At 44.2% G+C, this 23637-nt stretch overlaps 1 protein-coding gene across 3 annotated transcripts in view; it reads left to right on the top strand.

Moving 5' to 3' along the window:
- NEDD4 (NEDD4 E3 ubiquitin protein ligase) overlaps positions 1-23637 on the top strand; it is a 124210-nt gene that overhangs the window by 8375 nt on the left and 92198 nt on the right. The window contains exons 2-5 of one of the 3 annotated variants that reach the window (XM_090028453.1): positions 11037-11202; positions 17753-17826; positions 22235-22313; positions 23022-23060. In XM_090028453.1, the coding sequence (XP_089884579.1) occupies positions 11176-11202; positions 17753-17826; positions 22235-22313; positions 23022-23060 (219 nt within the window). In that variant the 5' untranslated portion in view covers positions 11037-11175. The remainder of the gene's footprint in view (positions 1-11036; positions 11203-17752; positions 17827-22234; positions 22314-23021; positions 23061-23637) is intronic. The other 2 variants (XM_090028452.1, XM_090028456.1) reach the window with 2 other exon arrangements.

The raw sequence follows: 23637 nt of genomic DNA, 5'->3' as shown, positions 1-23637 counted from the left end.
AAGTGTCTGCCTAACCTGATCTTAAACATTTTCAGGCATAGAGATTCCATTACTCTCTAGGTAGCCTGTGCCAATAGTTAACCACCCTCATAATGAGGAAGGTCTTCCAAATCTACCATCTAAATTTCCTCTGCTGCAGTTTGAGGCCATTGCTTCTAGTCTTTTCCCTTATAGTCACTGAGAATAGCCTATTTCAATCATCTTCATAATAACCCTTCAGGTAGCTGAAGACTGCTGTCAAGTCCCCGCTCAGTCTTCTCTTCTCCAAACCAAATACACCTGTTGTCTTTAGCCTGTCTTCGTGTTTCCCAGACCTCTAATCATTGTTGCTCTCCACTTGGCTTTTTAATATATGCTTGAAGTCAGGGGGTCAAAACTGGACACAGTGCTCTAGATCAGTGGTTCTCAACCTTTTTTCATACTGAGACCCATTTGCAAAGATCACTGGCTTGTCCCAACCCACACCCCCCCTGGCCCTGTTGGTTCCTAACCCACATGCCCCCCCCCCACCCTGGCCACCTTCTCCCAGTGCTGGCAGGCACCTGCCTTTCCTCTTAAGAGAAAGGATATCTTTATGTTTAAGGCAGTTGAATGCTGTGTTGGCATATTGGATTCTGTTTCTGCCTTTGCTGCAGATTGCTTATGTGGTTAGAAGCATGTAATTTACATCAGACTTCTTGTAGATGTTTACCAATATCATGTATCTCATTTTCTGTGTGTTTGACTTACAACCCTGAAGTCTTAACTTTCAGTAACGCTATGTGCTCAACACAAAGGGCTGTACTTTGAATATATCAAGTGCTATGAATTGGGCAGTCCAAATTAGTGGATACTTCTTATTAGAGGTGCACTGATGCATCAGTTGCATACTGGATTGGCACCGATAGCAGGAAAATTAACATTATTGGCAATCAACATTTCTTGGCTGATGTGGCCAGTAATGTTGCGGATAAAACCCCTGTGCATGCAAACAGCCACAGTGCAGCATGCAGATGGCCAGGAGCACAGCCCGGCAGCATGGAGCACAGTGTCCAGCTGGTAAGTCTGTTGTGGGGGGTTGGGGTGTGGGGGGCACAGATCAAGGCCCCCATGGTGAGGGAGGGAGTGGGGCTGGGGCAAGTGCTGCCCAGCCAGGGCAGTGAATGGGGCCCCAGAGCAGGACATGTGACAGTTGCAGGCAGCTCGTCCAGGGGTCACAGTGGGAAGGGGGAGTGGCTTCCCACCACTGCATGCACCCCTGAGGGAGACATGTGCACAGGGTGAGGGTGGACCGCCTGCTGTGGGCTCAAGGCCAGGAGCTGCACTAGCCTCTTCTCTGTGGGGCAGGGGAGGGGCGGGGTGGCTGGGCTGGGCTGGGGCTGTGCTTGGGGCAGGGTGGGCTCAGCTGTGCAGGGTGAGTGGCAGCACTGGGTGGGGTGGCTTCTTGGGGGAGGGGGGCTACAGGGAATTTTGGGGTAGCTATAGCCCTGCAACCCAACTTTTCCCCCAATGCCTCCATTGCTCTGGGCACTCTGCTTTGCTGCAGCTGAGCCTGCCCCACCCCTGCACCCCCCACACCCCCCAGCACAGCCCTGGCCCAGCCCCCTGCCAGGAAGAGGGAGGTGCAGCTGGCCCCAAGCCCGCAGTGGGCAGCCCACCCTCACCCTTCACACGCATCTGGAGGGGACATGTGTCCTCCATGCCTCCCTTGGGGGTGTGCACAGCAGTGGGGAACTGCCTTCCTCCCCATCCCCTTCACTGCCTGCAGCTCTGTCTTGCTCCTGGCACCCAGATCACATCTACTGCCCCAGCTGGGTAGTGCCTGCCTCTGCCCCAGCCCCACTTCTTGCCTCACTGTGGGAGCCTTGATTTGCCTCCTCTGCACCCCTTACCCCCTGCAGACTTACTGGCAGGGTGTGCTCTCCAAGCTGCCGGGCTGCATTCATGTAAATCAGCTATTGGATAGGTATCAGCTGATATGGCTGGTTTAATTAGTATCAGTCAAGAAAATCTTTATCGGTGCACCTCTACTTCTTAAACTTAACTTCCAGTGCTCAATTCCTCATCTTCTAAAATAGCGTTAATATCACCTCCTCACTGGACAGGGTTTCACAAAGATGAAATTAACATTTGTGAAATGTGGTAAAATGATGAGCACCAGGTAAATAATCCTGTAAGGTAAATAATTCCATATTCAAAAGAGGGTTTGAATAAAGTGCATTAAATAAGGCTTGGGGCCATGCTTTGAACAATGAGGAGAAAACAATATTGTCTAGCTTGTTCATTAAGTATTATTCATGCTGTGTGCTATTTAAAGCAGGGGTCTTGCTGAAGAAGTAACGTTATCATGTCATTAAATATTATAATAATTCATGTGTGCTGGAGAACAAAAATAAAGTTGCACAGGCTATTTTAATGTTGGAAATTCTTAGCTTTTGAATAATGAGCATTGCATATTTTATAATCTTTTTTAGTGTTCCTTTCTGTATTCAGTATCTGTGGTTTCCAAAACCTTCGTCTTTTTTTCTTCTTGTATTTACTTAATGTTTCAGTAAACAGTTTACAAGAGAAACTCAAATGAACAAATCATTCTCTTGCTAAGGTATAACACAATAGCGTAAGAAATCATATGGAGTAATGTCTCATTCCAGTTAAACGTTGAGCTAAAGAAAGGAATTACTTTAAAGTGCATAACCCACCTACAAGACTGACTTCCTTTTACACTGTTCCTTGCCTGTAGCCATTTAAAAATAAAATCACTTGGGAGCATTAGCTAATGCACAAAGGAAGAGTCAGGGCTGGACAGTGAAGTGGTTGGTAACTGAGTTTATTAAATGTGCTCAAGGCTTACCTATGTCAGAGTGCTGTTCTAAGTCTTGGACTGCCTCTGCCTACAAAGGTAGTGGTGATTCTGTTGATTTCCCCCTCCTTTCCCCCCTATAAATGTGAATGCTGGGACAAGTGTTCTTGACTGTGGGACTTTCTTCAGGGGACCAGCAAAAGTTCACCTTCATTGACATTGAGAGCTGTTTAAGATTATTTTTTGGGTCAAGAACTTGCTCTTGTTGAGTCACTTCAGTCATCTTGCATCTTCCATCCTAATAGGTTCAGCATGTTCTAAAAGCAGCCATAAAACAGGCCTCTCCTAAAAACTGAAGAAGGAGGTAGCTGTATTACCTCAGTGCTCAACTTTTGTAACTAACATTTTATACTTAGGAACAACTTTTCACTTCTATATTCACATTTGAGATTTTATACTTTGCAAGATAAAAGTATTGTCATTTTACAGAACTAGAAAAGACCATTTCTAGGGGCTACAAAGCAGCTCGTGCAGAATGACAAGAAATCTCTTTTCAAGAATACTTACCTTCCTTTCTATTGGAAGATCTTAGGGGGGGAATAATAAAATGAAATTGTATATGTAGTTAAAAAAAAACCATAAGCCAAAATTGTTATGTTGCCAGCCTTTCCTGATTTCTTTTAAATAAAAACACTTCTGTTTGTCTGCTGTTCTCAGAGGGTTTAAGGATCCTGAAAATAGAAATTGAGTTTAGCATTCCTAGACGGTGCTTAGGCTGCCAACTTTTGGCCTTTCCCTGTTTCATTTCAGGGATCAAACTAGTAATAGGCACTTGTGAACAAAAATACACTTCCTGCTTCCATATTTTTCATGTTTTTAGATCTTGTTTTTGCTTTCCAGAGGATAGCCCTTAACTGAAAGCTGTTGCAAGTCCCACAGGATTTTTTTTGTGAACATCTGGCTTTGTGAGTTCTGGAAAGTCTTCTCATCTAACTTCCTTATATTCTTTAGCACACGCTTCTAGGCCGTTTGGTTTATGCTTATTTGGTCTGTTGCCAGCAAGCTAAAGTGTCTCTGTTGCCTCCCCCCTCCACTCCCTGAAAAAACAAGAAAACCCCTATGTTCTTTTTCCAGGGACCTGTTAAACGGAGATCAAGCTTCTCAGTTCATTATTTCTATAGCTGATATCAGCTAGGTTTCCTTTACTTCTTATTAGCAGAATAATTCTTTTCTTTCCAGCTCCTTCTTTGTCTAACCCTGAGGCAGTTAATTTCTTTTATTTTCAACTCCAGTCCTGTGATCTCCTCAGTGCTGTTATGCTTGATGTTTATTCAGTCCACTTCTGTGTTATGTGGACAGTCAGAAAATACTTGTACTTATTTTGAAAAAGCTCTTGTCTTTCTTATAGGTGAGGAAGTCATAAGCAGGTAAAAGGTAACCAACCTAGGTAATATTGACATTACCATTACTCTGTGAACCAACAGGAAAGCTGTCAGTAGTGTCATAGCTTGTTCATAGCTTGCAAGCTAAGCAAACTCAGGTCTGGGTAGAGAGGCCTTCAGGGAGCGTAGGGATGGCATTTTTTCTTAGGATCCATTACAGAAGAATTATTTCAGAATAGTACAAAAGGGCAACTCTTATTAGAAGGGCTTTCCTTCAAATGAAGTTAGAACTCTTGGTAGAGGCAATATGCTTTATTAGACCAACTAGATAGTCGCAAAAAAAACCCCTTTATTTGCAAGCTTTCAGGTTCATGCACCCTTCCTTGTGAGAATGCAATGACTGTAAAATTTCTCCTAGGTAGAAGTGAAACTTCATATTGCACATGAGAATTGAAAGATGTTATAAGTTCTCCTGGGTGGGAAAGTTCATTTTAGAGGTGCTCTGATGGAGATTTTGGGGGCTGATATCAATAGCCAATTTGTAAGGCGCCGCATCAGCTGATACCAATCCAATTTCTGATATAGTTGCGTGCAGCTAGTAAGTCTGTTGTGGTGGAAAGGGCATGGGGAGGGGAGGGGGTGTCAACGCCTCCCATGGTGAAGGAGGCTGTAGGGTAGGGGCAGATGCTGCCCAGCTATGTGGGGCAGGGTACAGGACAGAGCCATGGTTCATCTGGGGGGGGGGGTTCCTACTGTTACACGCAACTCGGGAGGCTATGTGGGGTAGGGAACGTGTACCCCTGGACCTGCACAAGGTGGGGTGGTTGGGCTGGAGCCAGGGCTGCACAGGGCTCTTCTTGGTGGGGTCTGTGCCCAGGGTGGGTGGTGGCAGTGCTGGAAGGTGGCTACAGCAAAATTTGGGTAGCTGTAGCCCTCCCTCATAGCCCCCTCCAGCGCTGTTGCCGCCCACCTGAGCCCAACCCCCACTGAGACGAGTCTGGCGCAACCCATTCCAGCCTGCAGCTGCAGCCCGCTTACCCTGCCGGCACAGATCGGGGGGCACATGTACCTCCCCCAGACGATCTGCGGCTCCATCCCGCACCTGCCCTACCCAACCTCTGCCCCCCATGCCCTTCTTTCCCCCCTCCCCTTCCACCACACCAGACTTATCAATTGTACACAGCTCTGCTCCTTGCTGCCTGCATGCTGCTCTGCGGCTGTGCGCACTCATGGGCGTTTATTGGCCAAGTTATCAGCTGCATGGGGCCAATTTTCTTTGTGTTGGTGCCGAGTCGATATCGGACTGATGTATCGGTGCACCTCTAGTTCATTTTATGCAAATTAGGCTCAAATAGAAGTTGGAGCAGTCTGTTTACCTCAAAGGTGTCTGATGCCAAGACTTAGACCCAAAGTCTCTAACTTGAAATTGCACCTTTTTTTTTTTTTTTTTTTAAGTAGAGGACTTCTTGCCAAATTATACCTAACATAGCATTATTTTTTTTTTAACTCCCTCACCTGAGTTTTTAGTTTGACTTTGTTTTACTTTGTCCTGTGCTCTGAGTTCTCTCTCAGTTTTATGGAATGAGATGTCATTTGACCCACATGTCACGTGGTTAGTGGGAGGCTTCTTAAGGTTAGGTTGAATCTACTTCGGAGCTTTTTGGTAAGTTTTCCTTTAGCAATTGAGCTATAGTATAAGGAAGGCTCCAGGTAGCCACTTGTATGCCATGTATTGTTTAGCTGTGTTCATTGTAGACACGAGTATCATTTTAAAAATGTGTTGCTGTAGTAGTACTTCAAAAGGTGGAAAAATTAACAGAAATCCTTTGTGTAAACAAGGTCTCAGTAGCCATCTCTTCTGTGGTGAAATAAAAAAAAAAAAATCCCACCACTTTTAATGGTGATTCAGTTGAACTCCTGGCTGACACCAGTTGTCAGCTATGGTCAGAGCAGGGCTGTCCAAATGGTGACATACATGCCACATGTAGCCTGGGAGTGGTTAAATCATGGCAGTGCCCACATTAACTCAGTGATTCACAAAGTAGTCTGCAGCACATTAGTGTGTCAGGAGAGTGATGGAAGTGTGCCATGAAAACTTACACTTTTTCAGTATTGGGTCTGCCTTGCGAAGCTATGTCATCTGGCCTATGGGGCTCCCTGTGGGTCTGGAAATTTGGCAGTGGTGGAACAGAGGCACTTAACACAGTCACTGCTCCTTCATTGCCAAATTCCAAGCTCTGCTCAGTGGGATCAGGCCTGTGGCCGAGCTACAGACTGTCCTGGTACTGCTCACCCAGCTTGTGGTGCTGAAATGTTGGGCACCACTGTTTAAGTCGTATATTTTATTTCTTCCTCCCTAGAGTAAGAGGATTTGGTTGAATTGTGGCTAGGGTCACCTGTGCATCTGCTTTCAGGTTTTGGTGTAATCTATTAAGACTTATTAAAAAATTGACCCAGTGACCTTTTTGTTTCTTTATGGTGTACAAAGAAGACATCTGTTGTCATAGATTCTACCATTTTAATTTTAAACACCAAGCAATGTTAGTATTTTTTCCTGGGGACTGCCTGAGGGGAAATTTAAAGAGCATGTTCAACTCTTCCCCTTAATTACCTTAATGGAAGAGGTGGATCAGTCGGTCAGTTTTTTTTTTCTTTGAAACATTCTCTTATCATGTGAGGTGTATAAACTGTTTAACACTTGAGTAAATGCCACTTATTTACCACTTTCAGTGTGAAGTATTGTGACACTAAGTCACCATTTCTCAAATTGCATAGTGCACCCCTGGGCAGGTTGTAGACAAAGTTCTTAGGGGGGACTTGTGCCCCCTACTTCAGCCAAGAGTGGCTTATTTGACTGCTGTGGGGCATAACCCCCAAAAGTTAGAAAACACTGCCATATCTAATTTTTGGGTTACTGAGCATCCCAGTGCAGAAGAGCTGTATTCAAATTTGAAAGAAGCAGAACAGTATTTTTTTCTTTAAATGGAAAATGTCAAGGATGTTCTTTGACTTGTATGAAAAAGCAAATACTTTACTGATTTATATGGCTTATTAAAGCCTAGGTTGTCGAAGTGAAAGGCATGTTTTTGTCTGCAAAGGAGACACAACAGCCCACTTCCTGCTTCTCAATTCCTGTAATGAATATATAATTGTTGTAAAGATCTTAATTCATAATAACTCCAGTGGATAGTCTCTTGTGTTTCTGATAACTAAAGCACTGTTGTCATTGTTATAATATCCTTTAATTCAGCTTTGGCTAGCTGATTCTTGATTTATGTAAGTGGAACAAAAGAATAACAGGATGTGTTTACCCAGAATAGTTGTTGACTATGAACTAGGGTGAGGGCAGATTATTAGATATGACTTTAAAGAGGATGGTATATAAGTACTTGAGGAATTTGACTTCTTTTAAGTCAAATTTGTGATTCTGATTTGGTAGCTTTTAATATCCTGTGTAAATGTCGTAGAGTAGTTGAGGCAGCAAAATTGTGAACACTTTGCATTGTGAATTAAAACCAGGTATTTGTAGCTATAGACATTTTCATCTCATAGTAATTTTGCATGAAATCTGTGATAGACCCTATCTGTCTCTCAAAATTCTACTATATTTCTGGAAAAAAATCTTTTTAGATGAATGTCAACCATATATATAGGCATGCTTAGAATGATACTGCATGTGATGCAGTGATACTGGACACAATGTGGCAATTTAAATGCCTGTTAGAGTTCATAGCTCAACATACAATCCTGATTTATAAATGTTGTAACTGCAGATTCAAAGTGAATATCTCACTAATCTGAAGGGCAGATTCCATCACCACTGAAGAGTGTTGGGAAGGGAAAAAGGACCTTGCATCACCTCCTACAAGCTTCTTTACAGAGACTGGTTTGGCATGTCCTACAGTTTTCTGAAATGGTAGAGTTAACTTGATGGTATTAACCTATTCCTTTTCCATCTGAACTTAGTAGTGATTGTCCCCAGAACTGTTTCTGCTTAGTAATTGATGTACTTTCTGTAACGACTAATGCTTGAATGTGGTGAGGGCCTTTTTTCCTTCCCTGCATCACACTGCATAGAAAATGCCTTCTGTGTGGCTTAATTCACTAAGATACTTTTACTGTTGTTGTTGAAATGATACTGTAGATCTCAAAGGACTTGGATGCAAGAATGGTTTAAATCATGTAGAGTGAGGTAGTCCTTCACCTGACACGTGATAGAACACTTAGTCCTACACCAAGAGTGACACATGTTCCTTTGGACAAATGGGGCACGTCCAGATGACATGCACATGTTTCCCTGGGAACATATAGCAGTGGCACATAGTTGTGCTGCTACTTGTCTTCAAGGACTGCTCATGCACATGTGCTCTAGTACATGGCAAGTTGCCCCAGGGGGGTAGGAGAGGCTGGGACCAGCACCTAGGCTGGCTCCAGCAGCCTTACCTGGAATCCTGGGGGCTTTTTGGGGCTCCAGTGGCAGTGATCCTGCACGCAGAGCCTGGCCAGCAGCCAGAGCATGGATTTGGCTAGCCAGGCTCTGGTTTTGGGTGGCGCATATAGCCACCATTTGTGCCACCCTGCTTTTTCAGGCACAGGCTTTTTTTGACATGGGGATCTCCCAGAGTCGTCAACCCCCCCCCCCGTGCTGTAAATTAGTGCAGTAGCAATCACCTGCATATGTGGTGCCTACAGTTTGTGGTGCCGCAGATGGGGCCTGGGGCACCACATACCACACGTGCATGTACTTCTGGATGTGCCCATGAGGGCAAAATCATCAGGTTTTCCTATGGCATTGGCTTCTTCCTTAGTTAATCACTTGGTCTACTCACTGTTTTTCCACCCTCCTTTGCACCCTCTTTGGGCAGGTTACTCTAGCTACTTTTTTGACTTCTTCTGCACTGCAGTCAGTGTCCAGATGTGACCACCGACTTCTAAACAATAACCTGCAGTCATATTCTGCTCTCTTTCTGCTCAGGCATTCCAGGGATGAAGAACCTGTGATCCTACTTTAACCCTTTGTCTTTACAACTTCTTTGTATCATCAAGGGTGCCTGTTGTCCACCAGCTAGAAACATGCCTTAGACTTTTTCACCTTCTGTGGAGAGGCAAAAGCCAGCAAGTACTCAAAGAAATCACAGGAATTCAGATAGCAACAAAACAGTGACACTTCAGAGAACCATTGGCATGCCCTCAGCAGCTAGTCCAGAAGCATGGAGTTCCCTGGCCAATCGATGAGAAGGGCAGGCATCCCCTAGCCTCCAGCGGTAGATCAAGAAGTGGCAGGGGGGGAGGTCCTCTACAGCAAACCCAGAATCACTGATGGCAAAACCTTCTCTGCTCCAATGCTCGCGTACCCCCTGAGGACTTCCTGCATACTACCAGTTGACAACCCCTGTATTACAGTATTATTTTGAAATGAAGGATCTCGTGGTTGTACAAGCAGGCAAGGGTCCTCAACATCAGCTTGTAGGATAGTTGCTATAGCTTGTTATTACAAGGAGCTGGACTGGATCTTGTCAGGGGTTGCCAGTATAGAATTGCACTTTGTGGCAGACTCTGGGGTAATCTCCATGAGATTGACTCAGCAGCAGTGAGGACTCTGAGGGCCAAAATGTCTTCAAGTGCTAGGACCTCTCTGTAGCCAAGAGTCCATTTACTTATCCCAATGATATAAGGATCACACCTCCCTTACCCCTGGACCGATTTATTAGAGATGACTGAATGCTAATGGTAGGTATACATCAGGGGTGGGCAATTACTTTGGGTGGAGGGCTGCCTAACAAGTTTTGGCAAGCTGTTGGTGGCTGCATAGGTAGCCTTGCCCCTTGACAGTTGCCCTGCCCCTTGGTCACTGAATTGGTGCTTTTGGGAGGGCGGGGGTTGCCATCTTGGAATCAGAAAAACCCCCAAATCATACAGTAGAAGTCAAATAGCTACCTTTAATGTATTTTAATGTCATTACAAAAAATATTTGTCATTACTTGTGATTGTATTCTGTATATAGAAGGAATTGCATAATAACTCAAAAATAACGTCTCACTCTTTTATATTGTCTGTGTATGGGGGGCTGTGAGAGGGTGTGGCTGTGTATGGGGGCACAGGGTATGTTGGGGTGTATGTATATGTCAGTGGGGGTTGTGGCGGCAGGGTATGAAATATGAGGGGGTTGTAGGGACCCCCCAACGCACACTCACTTCCAGGGTTTGCAGCCCCAGATGCCAGCAGCAGCAAGGTGGGAGGTTAGGGCGCTCATGCCTGGCCCTGGTGCGGCGTGACTCCAGCCTGCACTGTGCAGGAGGAGAGAGCAGAGCCTACCCTGTTGTTGGGGCTTCACACTGTGCTCCTGCAGCTCCAGCACTTACAGCTGTGGAAGCCCCATGCTGGAGCCTGCTGCCTCCCATGCTCCCTGCTGCGCAGGTCCCTGCACTGTGTCAGGAGTGGAGGGAGCCCTGCCCCCTGCTTTCTTGCTGCAGGTGTGGAACTGCAGGAACATGGTGCAGAGCCCCTGTGATAGAGATTGCCAGTGCTGTAATGGGGGCAAAGAATGTACCCTTGCGCAGCCTGCCTGGCCACTTCTATTGCAGGGATTCTGTGCCTGCAGCTCCACATTTGCAGCTGGGTTTGCATACCATGTGTGTGGGGGGGGGGGGTCATAGAATCATAGAAGTAGGGTCAGAAGGGACCTTGTAGATCTTCAAGTCTGACCCCCTGCCTGGGCAGGAAAAAAACTGGGCTTAAATGATTCATCAAGCCTCTTCTTAAAGACCCTCAGGGTAGGAGCCAACACCACTCCCCTTGGCAGTCTACACTCCCCACCCTTACACCTACACCCTGCTCTGCTGACGTCTGTGCTTCCACTGCTTCTCTTGGTGTAGGCTCCATGCTGTACTCCTGCTTCTATCCAGCTGCAACTCCACTCCCACACCAGCCCCCCTGCTTCCCTACCTGCTGCCCCAAGTTAGCAAGTTCCTGGCTTGGCAGAGAAGTTCCTGGCTGGGCAGAGCCCCTCCACCCATGAGGGTGGGAGTGAGGCCCAATAAGGTATGTTGGGGGATTGTACATGTGGGTGCCTTACTCCCACCCTCATGGACAGAGGGGCTGGGCAGGGTGCAGTTCATTGGGGGTTGCCACAGGCTGGATAAAAGTGTCTGGCAGGCCAGATTCAGCCCGTGGGCTGGATTTTGCCCACTTCGGTATGCATGCTTTTTGGATTAGGTGTTTTTCCTTGCCAACACAGATCCAGCTGGTATCATGTTGCTGTGCCTGATAGCCATTATCATGTCTAGACGCAAGTAAATGCTGCTTTGCACATACAAGAACAGAAAAAACAATAGTGCAACCATGAAGAACCTATCAGACTTTCAGTTTTTTACTGCTGGACAAGACTCAGCCCTGAAGGAGAGAACTGCTTTACCCATTGCACATTAGCCTCTATACCTCCAGGGATTCTGAGCTTGCAATGAATAAAATATGCTGGCTCACATTCAGCTTTTGTCCACTTTAACCCTCAGGTCCTTTTCTCCAGAGCTTCTCCTTAGTCAATTGGTCCCTGGCCTGTACCGGTACATGGGATTTTTCCATCCCAAAGTAAAGGACTCTGCATTTATGCTTACTGAACTTCATGAGATTTCTTCTGGTCTAGTCCTCAAATTTTCCTAGGTCAGTCTGAATCCTAGCCCTTCCCTGCACTGTACTACCCCACCCAGCTTTGTGTCCTCTGCAGACTTGCTGAGAGTGCACTCCATCCCATTTTCCAGGTCATTGATGATGATATTGAACAAAACTAGCTCCAGGCCTGATCTCCAGGGCACTCCACTTCGTACCAGTTGCCAACTAGACATTGAGCCATTGATTGCTATTTTTTGAGCTTGACAATCCAGACAGTTTTCTATCCATCTTACAGTCCATTCATCCAGTCTGTATTTCCTTAGTTTGCTCTCAGGAATGTTGTGGGAGACTACTGAAAGCCTTGCTGTTTGTTTCATCTCCCCTGCCTGTTTGTGTAGTTTTCTTAATCCTGTTGTTTGGCACTTTTGCCTTCATATTTGCACAGGTCTTCAAAACAAGGAAGGTTTTACCTCTGTTGAGAGAGAAAATACTTCTTGTAGCTTAGAGTGTATTACTTCTTTCATTCATCATTTACAACAATCCACAGATGAATGGAGTTCCTATGCAGCAGCCCAGTAAATAGAAGACAGGTGGTCCAAATGTATCAGTGCTGCTGGTAATTTAAGAAGCTACCTATACAACAGACAAACTTCATCATAATGGGAAAGGCTAAATAACTACATACTACATCTATAGAGGGAGGTGGCAGTGGTAAAAATGAAGACACCACCTGAGTGTTCATGGGGCTTATTTGCCCAAGCAGACCAGTATATCTAGGCATATGAAAATACAAAGAGGTGAAAGAGAGAATGAGGAGTCCACAAAGCAACTGTACACCCATGAAGAATATAAGGAATGCAAGCTGTTTTTCTGCATTCAAATTCCTAGCTAGGTTGAGATTCCTACCACTGAGTCCTGATGGGAAACTTGACCATATTACTAGGGAGGAGTATAAGAATAGGGAGCGTGCAAGTGTACAGGGAGAAAGGTCAAAGCATGATTTGAAATGCAAGTAGCAAGGGCATTAAAAACAATAAAAATGGTTTCTACAACTATGTTGGAAGAGGGAGACTAAGGAAAGTGTAGGTCTGTTACTAAGCACATAAATCAATCTAGTAATGAATGGTATGGAGGAGGCAGAAGTATTTAATGGTTTTGGGGGGTGGGACTTTTTTTTGAGGGTTTTGAGATTTGTTTTTTTTTACTTCACAAATTAAGCCCTCTGTTAAATGAAAAGAGCAAATCATGTTTGAACAGCTTTATTTCTTTCTATGACAAGGTGACGGGCTCTGTGAATGGGGGGGGCATGATATACCTTGAGTTTAGTAAGATTTAACATTGTCATTCACAACCACAATGTTCTCAATAACAAGTCAAGGAAATACAAATGTTCTCAATAACAAGTCAAGGAAATACACTCTAGATGAAAGTACTGTAAGGGGGATACATAACTGGTTGGACCATTGTGCTCAATGAGTAGTCGTCAGTGGCTGGATGTGAGGAGGTCATGAGTGGGGTTTTCCAGAGTCTATCCTGGTTCCTGTATTGTTCAACATCATTATTAACGATTTGGAGGGTGGCATTGCGTGCATATTTAGCAAATTGTTGGGTAATACCAATTTGGATGGAGTTGCAGACACTTTGCAGAGTAGGGCTAGGAGGAGATCTGTAACTGTATGGCTAGGGGGCAGGAGCACAGCTGCAGGCCATTAAGTGATAGCCTCCCTGCTTGGAGGAGGGGTTGTGGGGGAGCTGATGAATGCCTGGCCTGGAGGAAGATAAAAGCTTGAGGGAGAAGGAAGAGGGCAGCACCAAGGAGACAGTCCTGAGCTGTGGTGTCCTCTCTTTGACTCGGAGGAACCTACATTGATTGCATGGTTGTTTATTAAAGTGCTTGCATTGTTATGCATGTTGTTTTCCTTGTGGAGGCAAGTTTGCCCAAGGAAGAATAAAGAACTGAGTGACAACCTGCTACAGTATCATTTAAGTTTCAGACCAACTTCAGATTTTGACTTCAGACCATTTCTTCTGTTTAATCAATTAGATTAAATTTAACAAGGACAAGTGCCACGTCCTGCATTTGGGATGGAATAATTGAATGCATAAATACAGCATGGGGGGAATGGTTGGCTAGGCTTCAGCACTGCAGAGAGGGAGCTGTAGGTTAGAGTGGTCCATAAGCTGAATATGAGCCAGTAGTGTTGGCTGGGATATACTAGTGTATATTAATAAAAGCATCAGGTACAAATCAAGGGCAGTAACTGTAATTTCCACACTGAAGGAGGGGTTTTATAAGCTTTTAAATATCTGAAGGGTAGCTATATGGAGGATGGAGACAGATGATTCTCTGTGTACTCTGTTCTGTCAGGGGAAGGAACAAGATGCAAAAGTTTTAAGTTTCAGTAAAGTAATTGAAGTTGGAGATTAAGAAGACTTTACTAGGGGGTTGGTTAAGCATTGGAACAGGCTATTTGGAGAGGGTGTGGAATCTTCATCCTTGGATGTCTTTTATAACAGGTATACACTTCATTGCAGTGGTTTAGTTGGTGATGATTCTGCTGTGAGGAGACTGGACTAGATTAAGGTTGTCAAACTCGCATGCTCCCATGGCTGCCAGATGAGGGTTACAAGGCAATCTGCAAGTTCTGTGTATGTGGCATGTGGTGCAACATGGAGTGCATGCTGTCGGCAGCACACAGGCTGGGACCCAGTGCTTCAGGAGGTTGGCCGGGGTGCTACATACAGGTATCCCATATAATAGACTGTAGTGTAAGGCACAGTGCACAGCCTGATCGGGACCAGCCATGGAGCTGGCACCCAGGACTGATCCAGCAGGGTACCACATGCAGTGTTTGCCCCAGACTGATTCTGTGTTGTGTGTGCAGTGCTGAGTCCAACCTGTGCACCACATGCAGCACCGAGAGCTGGGGTGAACATGTGGGGTCATGGGTCATGTTTGACTCCCGTGGGTTAGATGACTTCCAGAGTTCTCTTCCAACCCTACTAGTCAATGATTCAGTTAATTTTTTTTTTCTGTTTACAGTTTGTATTCTTGTAAGTGATCCTTCCCCTTGGTGGTATAACGGTGCTTTTTTCTCATCCACAAGAACATTATATATTTCCTAAGTTTGACATATAAAAAATAACAAACAGTTGTACAAAATGTATTCCTCTTTAAGCTACTGTACCCCAGCCATTTATATCATTGTAAGAACGTGTATTAATAATAGAGAATTTTTAACTTGGAAGTTCTTGCCTCTTAAAATTCCCAGTAGAAGTAAGCACTGCATCCACCATTGTTTACAGTTTAATTTTAAATGCTTAGGTAACTTGATTTCTGTTTGAAAATGGTTTCCAATGGGAAAGCAATGGAAGCTTTTCAGCAGAAGTTAGGATTGGTTGGGTCTGTCTTAGTCAACTTGGTGAAGTCTGGTTCTGTTGATGAAACCAAATGTATCTACATTCAGAGATTCCCTGTAGCAGCAGAATTTTCTCTCTGCTTTTTCTGAGGAAATAAGGCTTCCGCTGGCAGCTGGTAGAAGGCATGTGTAGACCTGTCTGTGCCAACAGCTACCTTGTCTTCAGTAGCTGAGTTCACCTTGCTCCTACCAGCCCAGCTGCTGCAGTGGAGCTGTGCAGAGTTGCCAGAAGCTGTATGTACGTAAACTTACTTGGGCAGCTTTTTGGTGCTGCCCTTAGTCTGCTAGTGGTTTTGGTGTCAGATAGTCTTGCTTCACAGTAGACAAACCTCAGCTGTTTGCAGTTGCAGTGACTTTGCTTCAGCTTCTCTTCTGTGCCTCTGGTGGTTTAGTGTTGGTTCCAGCTGGTTCTGCATTAGTTTCTCCCTTTCTTAAAGAGAGCAGTTAATGGTCTTTTATCCCAATAACCCTTCCAAGTAGCTGTGCTCACTAACTGAGATTCCAACCCAGGAATTTTATATCAAATGGCTAAAGCTGGCTTTTTTGTTCCTGTCCCTTGTTGCTTCTCTAGACTCTTCCTACCCATTTCCTCTTCAAGGAAATTCTAATCCTGTTGAGTGCCTCCCTGTAGCCGTATCCCCCCCTTCCCTGCAGATAGACTGGAGTAGCAACACTATTCTCTGGTATTTTACTACCTGCTGCTGATGGCTGTACTCAACCAACTAGATCAGATCAACTTTTTTTTCAAGCACCTCTGGCAGCCTACAGCCTGTGGACGGTTTCTGGTCTGCTTGTCTTTTTTCTTGCTGAAGAAACAGGCTGTCTACCCTCCTTCACTATAAGTCTCCAATTTCTGAGCATTGCTAAGTTCAATACTTCACATGCAGGGCTAACTAAATAAGACTGTTCAGCACCAGGCCTCTTAACCCCCAAAACAACAGATCATCTCTTTAGTTGACCATATGTAATTCTAAGTATGGTCAAGAACAGACTTGTTTTCATGGTATGCAAGTTCTTTCTTCAGTTTAATATTACAGCCATAAAAGTGCATGTATAGTGTTGATACCATTTTGAATTTTTTTCACAATAATTCCTGCATACTTTGCATAGGTTTGGTCTCACACCTCCTTACACTGCATCCTGATGAGACTGTAATAACCCTTTATGTTTTAAAACTTTGTAATTGGCTTCTGCCAATTTTTTTTTTTTTTTTTGGCCAAAAAGTGTGCATATTGGAGTAGTAATTCTGGAAACTAAAAAATATTTGGACTAATTAAAGCAGGACTGTCAAACTCATTCAACCCTGTGGAATGGATGAATGGCATGGGGCTGGACCATGGGCTGGCTTGGGCCCACAGACCTTCTTTCCCTCCCTTGGCATACCTGATCTGGCAGCTGCTTCAGCCAATCTGGGCCCCACACTAAGTGTAGTTTGGATCCTGGAGCAACTGAAATGGGCACCGCCTGCAGGGCAACCTAGCCAGACCAGCAGTTGTGCTGCATGCGGTGGCCACCCTTGCTGAACTGCACCGCATGTGGTACCTGCTCCAACTAGCCCAAGACCCATGCTACACACGGCACATGCGAGAACTGTGTGCTGAGCGGGTCCCGGACTGGCTGGAGCAGCTGCCAGATCAGGTATGCTGGGGGAAGGGAAAGAGCAAGCGGGCCTGGGAAGTAGCCCCACACCACAGACATGCACTGTGCTCCTTGTAGGTCTCATCAGGTGGGGCTCTGCAGGACCAAATTAGCCAGTGGGCTGTATGTTTTACACCCCTGAGTTGAAGAAATCCAGAGAGAAGTTTTTGGTTTTTATTATCTCTGTCCTGGACTTTCCTGTCTCCTGATAAATCTGAAATTTTTAAGTTCAGGTCTGTTGAACAATTGCATAAGCACAAACTTAGTTTTTTCAGTGTTGAACTGGAAATGCAATTAATTCTTTGTACTTAATTCCTGCATTGATGTTTAATTAAAAATATTGTTTATACCAACAATATATAGAATAAGTTATGCAGACTGTCCTATTTAGCTTTGTGTTTCCTAAATTAATCTAGTATTATGTTGAGCTCTTGACGTCATAATATTGTACTTTTTTCACTTTTCCTGGATTACTCCCTTATCAAACAATTTAACGAAATAGCAATACTAATTCTTGTGTGTCTGTTTAGGTTGGATTTTTTATTTTATTAGTTTTATGAAAGAAATTACTGCACCAAAATTTACTGTAATGGATGTCATTAATTTACAGAGAGGACAAAAAATAGCATAATATTTTTAGTTAAGCTTTGCAAAACCATTACTTGAGCATGATCTTTTCAAGATTAGTAGTCCAAAGGTTATTTTTTAAATATGTAGAAGTATGCTACCCATCTACATGCAGGGACATAGAAGAGGAAATATCTATCTTGCATTCTGTGATTTAGAGTATTCCTTATCTTGCAGGCTTTCTTGATTTTGCTACCCTGTATTTACAAATATATTTTGAGTTTTTTAATCTCATAGTGGTTAACATGGCTATAAATTTGTTGTTTATAAATAACATGGCTTTATTTTCTGTATTTCAGGAAAATACACGAATTGTGAGGGTGAAGATTATAGCTGGAATTAGTCTTGCCAAAAAGGATATCTTGGGAGCAAGGTAAGGATATAGGATATGTGGGTTAATTTGCAACGCTGTATTGTTGGCTTCATGCAAACTATATAATGTGGATTGTACTAACTGGACTATCAAACAGTACTCCTGTTTTAATACAGTTGTACCTCCTTCCATAAAAATCAAAACATATGCTATTGACAGTTTTAGAAAGAAACTACACTGTGGCTGGCCTAACCATGAAGATGCCTCTGTTCCTTTGGCAAAAGAATTAGCAGGACAGGGTGTGGGAAGGTTATACTGGTACTGTGCATGCTGAACCTGTTCAGTAGTGGGTACTATATACCTCTTACTTCTAAGAAGTCTGAGGCTAAAGTAGTAAGAGTCCAGCAATACCAGTGGCAGACAAAATGCTTACCTTTTTGCTTTTACAGCTTGATATGGCAACAGCATTTAACATGCAAAGCTCAAATGGTAGGCCAAGGCATGCTACACTGTTAATCAGCTCTGTAGATGTTGTAAACCCAGTGAGGCTCAATCTTTTTCTGTGGCAGGCTGGATGAGTAGTGCCTGGTCTGACCTCAGGCTGGATCCTACCAGTGGTTCCAGTGCAGTGTCCAGGTCCTGTGTGGCTGGGCCCTATAGGTCCAGGCAGAGGGGGGTGGAGGGGGCACCTTGGCCCCACATGAGGGAAGGAGGTTTGACCCAGTTCCACAGGAGGGTGGCAGATGTACCAAATTCTGGCACCCAAACCCGACACACCCAGTCTGAGTCAGGCCACATGCCCCACTCCCCCTACCACACAAGGCTGGGCCATACCATGCCCCCTTCCTCTTCTCTGTGAACAATGTGTGCCCCTGGTGGCAGGAGCATGGTGGCAGTAGTGGTAATCAGGGGTGGGGGGGGGGGGGGGCTAGTGAGCAGCAACTAGGGGTCAGTGACCATCCACAGGTGCCATCAGCGGCAGGGGTGGGAAGCAGCGACTACCCGCAGGCACTGCTGACAGTGTTAGCGGTGCCTTTTCATAGGGGGTGCACCGCCACACTCGGGGCCACATGCATCACTGCTGTTCTACACCCTGGGGAAAGGGGGTTGTGGCCCAGCCTTGTGGGGGGAGGGGAAAAGAGGCATGGCATGGCCCAGCTCCTGGGGCTATGGGGAAGGGGGCATGACATGCTTCCAACCAGGTATGCAGGGCTTGGGGTTTGGGAATTTGGCAGGAGGGAGGGTAGCCACTACACCCCCACCACCAAATTTCCTGACCCATGGCATTCCCATGGGCTAGATGCCAAGGCCCCACAGGTTGCAAGTTGAGCACCCCTGTGGTAAACTATCCAACTGTCTGCAAATGTGAATTTGACAGTCAGAGTAGGATGGAGTACAATGAGACAGAATGCGAATCAGAATATATTAATGGAAATACTTTGTAGGAGTCCTTGTGGAGTTGGTGACTGACACAAAACTAGCCTTTCCTGTTGTACAGATAAAGATTAGGAGATCTCATTTACCAGTAATAAGCTTAATACTGGTGGTGTTTACAGCTGTTTTGGCACATGCAAACAAGCCGTTATTCTAGCCCTACTGTGATTTCAGTGTAATGTCAGAAAAATACCACCTTCAGCAAGTTTGCATTTGCCTTTAAAACAGCCCACCTCTCTACTACTGCCTATTTTATGAAGCCATAGTTCCCTCTTATTCATGGTCTTGATACTTAAACAAGGGCAGCTTTCTTCAATACAACTTAAATGTTTGTTCAGCAATCTTATGATGTTGTCCCTATAGTAGACCTGTTCATGCTAATTAAAGCTATTCAGAACCTGAATATTGGATTTGCAAAACAGACTTGCTTCAGACATGTTCAAAACAGGCAAATGACTATTGTGTAATTCTAAAGCATGTTTTTGACAGACTAGCTTGTGAAAGCAGACAGATTCATTTTTCCAATGGAAAGCTGTGTATTAACTAGTCTCAGTTTAGATCTCTCTGTTTATGTAACAGCCACTTGTCTCATATTCTTCCTTCAAGGCATAAGGTTTCAACATACCCACTCACATTTTTATAGTGCAGTAAGGATGTTATACCTGTGCATCCAGGATGTTACCTTAACAACCAACCTCTTGGGATAGAGGCCATGAACAGATGTTCTTTTCAGAACCTGCTGGCAGTGTCCACAGCTGATGCTGCCACCTGCCTGATGCAGCAGTAGCTCCTGCCTGGGTCCACGGCTGCTGCTGCCAGCAGGTTCTGGGTTGGGGTTCCGGGCAGGAGCTTCCACTGTGTTGGGAGGGCATCAGTTTCAGCTGTGAACTACATCAACAGGCTCTGCACCAGGGCTTCTGAAACTACAGGTAGCATCCACAGCTGATGCTGCCACCTGCCCACTGTGGCAGAAGCCCTGGTCAAGGCATGGGGAGTCTCTGCTGTTCTGAGACTGCAAGAAATGAAAGAAGCTAAAAGTGTGGCAAGGTGTCAATGAAAATGTAAAAAGGTAGAATTAGAAAGCAAAAGGTGAGGCGGAAAGGGGAAGGGGGAAAAGAGCAGGGGAAAAAAGGCTGAAGAGAGGCAGTGCAGTGATAGGGTACAAAGTAGAAAAGAAGTTGTTGTTTGTTTCACTGAAACTTCCAGAACTGGATTGAACTAGTTTGCTTATGGGCCAAGGAAGTGCAGATTAGTTAATTTATCTTTGCAAAAGTAAAGGCAATAGGGAGGGCTTCTTCACTTCTTTCCCTGATAGAATGTGGTTTTAATCCTGGCTAACAAGGCTGGCTTATTCTTACTGATTGTGTCCAATTAGACAGATGGATCCTTTTCTCTGTTCTGCTGACCAAGTCAGCTGCAACATCTGCAAACACTGGCATTATGGTACATCAATCAAGGATAGGTTTCAGGTCTCCTGTTACCACTTAGCCACAGGCCTTTTGAAAATGGCCAAGTTTGGCAGCAGCATACCCATGATTCTTGTTACACAGGCCTACATGCAGCCTGTAAGTCTGGGAGGACTGGAGCAGAGGGGCAAACTCCTCAGACCAGGAGCCCTGTCCTGAAGCGCAAATGGGGAGTGAGGATTGGGTGGGGATGCTCTATGGATCATTGCCCTGCTGCTCCACTTCCCTCCTGGACCAGAGCTGGAGGGGAGCAGATAGATGTTTATTCTTGCAAGAGAGTTTGTCATAGAGGAGATCATCCAGGTTGACACCTGCAAGATCATTTTCATGGGGGGGGGGCCTCTTTCCCCTGTGATTAAATTGAATGAGAATTTGAATACTTATGTTTCTATCAGAATTGCTGCTCTTTCAGTAGAAGCTAACACCTGTATGAGACCAGAATTGGGTAATTATCTGTGAAAATACTGTAAGTCCAGCTGATTGATCCATACACATACCTAAAACGGGGTAGCCAAGATGTATTTTAAAAGTGCTACTCAGAGACTAACATGAGAACTATTATATTTAAATCTAAGATGAGGTTTTTCTCCCCAATCAACATGGGTGGAAAATAGCCCTTCAACTTAAATTTATATGCAAAGTTGAGGGGAGGGACTGGGCCAGGGCCAGAGCCAGAGCCAAAGCCATAGTAGCCTTTTGCCCCCCTTCCCTCCATTTGCCCTCTGCATTTCCTTCCTCCCCCTCTCCCTGCCTTTTCTGTCAGGCACAGCTGTGCTCTGGCTCAGGCTAGTTCCTTCCCAGGCTTGGAATACAGGGAAACCTGTGCCAGTACTGCTGTGTGGCGGTGACCTAGGAGGAAACAGAGCCCAAACAGTTTGACAGTAAAGGGAGAGGGGACAGAGATTGTGGGGTGGGAGTTGCAGGTGGCAGGAGTTCAGGAGGCTATAGGGTGAAGAAGTGGGGCAGAGAGCAAAGGGGCTGTCCCCACCCCCTTCCCCACCCCCTGCCACTGCTTTCTCTGTTGTAGCAGTGGCAGGAATGAATTTAAGACAACCCTTCAATAATTAGACTATATACCTGGAAAATAATAACAGATTTATACAAATGTATACAATTTTCATCTATGCAATCTAATTATTGGGGGAGTCTTCTTAAATTTAGGGTCACCTTCATCTGCCATATTCAAGTAAATATGGTAAGTTTATCCTATACTAAGATATTAATTGGAAAAATAGCTTGTTTGGGAACATGGAGCCACATGTGTTTTGACCCCACTGTTTCACAAACTTAAGTAAATGTTTAGAAACTGAGCCAAACTACAGTGGCGTGCAGATCATGAACAGAATGCTTAATATAGACTCGCTGAATCACTTGTGCTTAAATAAGTTAAACCTTTTAGAGCAGATATTAGACAAATTCCATTATGCAGTTTAAGCTAAGCCTTGTTGTTTGAAAAGTAATAAGATTCCTCCATTTCATGCTTTTTACTTATTAACAAATATAAAAAATTGACTCAAAATAATGTTGACAAACAGCATTTCTAACAGCCAACTTACAATTTTTTCCAGTGATCCTTATGTGAAAGTGACAGTGTATGATCCAGTGGATGGAATACTTACCAGTGTTCAAACAAAAACTATTAAAAAGGTTAGCCTTTTTGTTCTTCGTCCTTATTTTTATCAGAATCCAGAGAAAAAGCTAAGACTAAGGGAAGCTTGAAGCTTTAATATGATTGTTAGAACAAGGAGAGGGGAACAGAAGGAAGGAATGTTGTTGTATAATATACCAATGATAGTTCTGAGGCTGTTTAGAGCATTGGTTTTCCAATAAATATCTTGGTATCAAGGAAAAAGTGTGGTGTGGGTGCAGTCTTAAAGCTAGATCATTGGTAGAAGGCCCTGGCTCCATTGTGAGGCTTACGTGGAAAGTGTTCACCTCTTCTTCTTCACCATCTTCCATAGCTCGTTCAAAAGTACTACTGTTACAAGTACCTAGAGGGGGAAAAAATAGAAGCTTTATACTTTAAGACTGCTAAGATACAGAAAATCATTTGGATTTGGAAGGGAAATTGTTTACCAATCTACCATGCACTCCAGATGGTCAGTCTTCAATATAGGTAACAGTAGCATACCATGCTGCAGAGCTTTTTCTGCACTTTTTCCATGTGAACAGGCCAGAATCTATCAACAATTGGGCGAGTTGTTTCCTTTCTGCACTGCAGTGTTTGATTTATACCAGCAAAGTGAGAACTTATTTTTTTCATGTGTAACTAGATTGTCATATGAAACAAAATGGATGTAGTACTGTACTGAACAAATTCATTAATCAAAATGTTGTCTCTTTTTTTCTTTGTAGACCTTGAATCCAAAGTGGAATGAGGAGCTTTTATTCAGAGTAAGTGGGGTTTTTTTAAAGTTTAATTACATTACTGTTACAACCAAAAGATGTAATCTGCAAAATACTTACTTGGAACACACTGAATAAAGTAAAAGCTGAGCAACTGCACTAAGTGGGGCTGACTCCTGCGCAGTTTTTTTTTTTTTGTTTTTTTGTTTTAAATGCAAGAAAGAAAGAAATGGCTGCTTTGTAACAGCAGGATGTAACTGTTACCTCTTCATTCTTCCCTAGAGATACAAGAGATCACAAAACTCGATACTCTAATCCTGCATCACTCAGGGTTAGATTTACAGTTAATTTGTAGTCTTACAGGAGTATGAAGTGTTAATAATTACATTGTAACAGCTGATGGGCTGTCCTAAGTAGCAACTATTTCTTCCACTTTTAAGTGATTACAAGTTACCTTTATAAATTCCTTATGTTAAAGTGTAATCTCTGGCTGTGGACAGAGGTATTTTAAACTCTCACATTAGCAAGGGATTTCCTGGCCAAAAACGGCAAACAAACAAACAGCCCCCTCCCCTGCCCTTTTTTATAGAACTGTAAGACAGAAACTGCACTATAGAAGCAATTT

This window comes from Crocodylus siamensis, chromosome 15, assembly GCF_052110815.1.
Source record: "Crocodylus siamensis isolate JL-2025a chromosome 15, ASM5211081v1, whole genome shotgun sequence".
NCBI classification, from domain to species: domain Eukaryota; kingdom Metazoa; phylum Chordata; order Crocodylia; family Crocodylidae; genus Crocodylus; species Crocodylus siamensis.
This window is presented reverse-complemented; position numbering and strand designations above follow the sequence as displayed.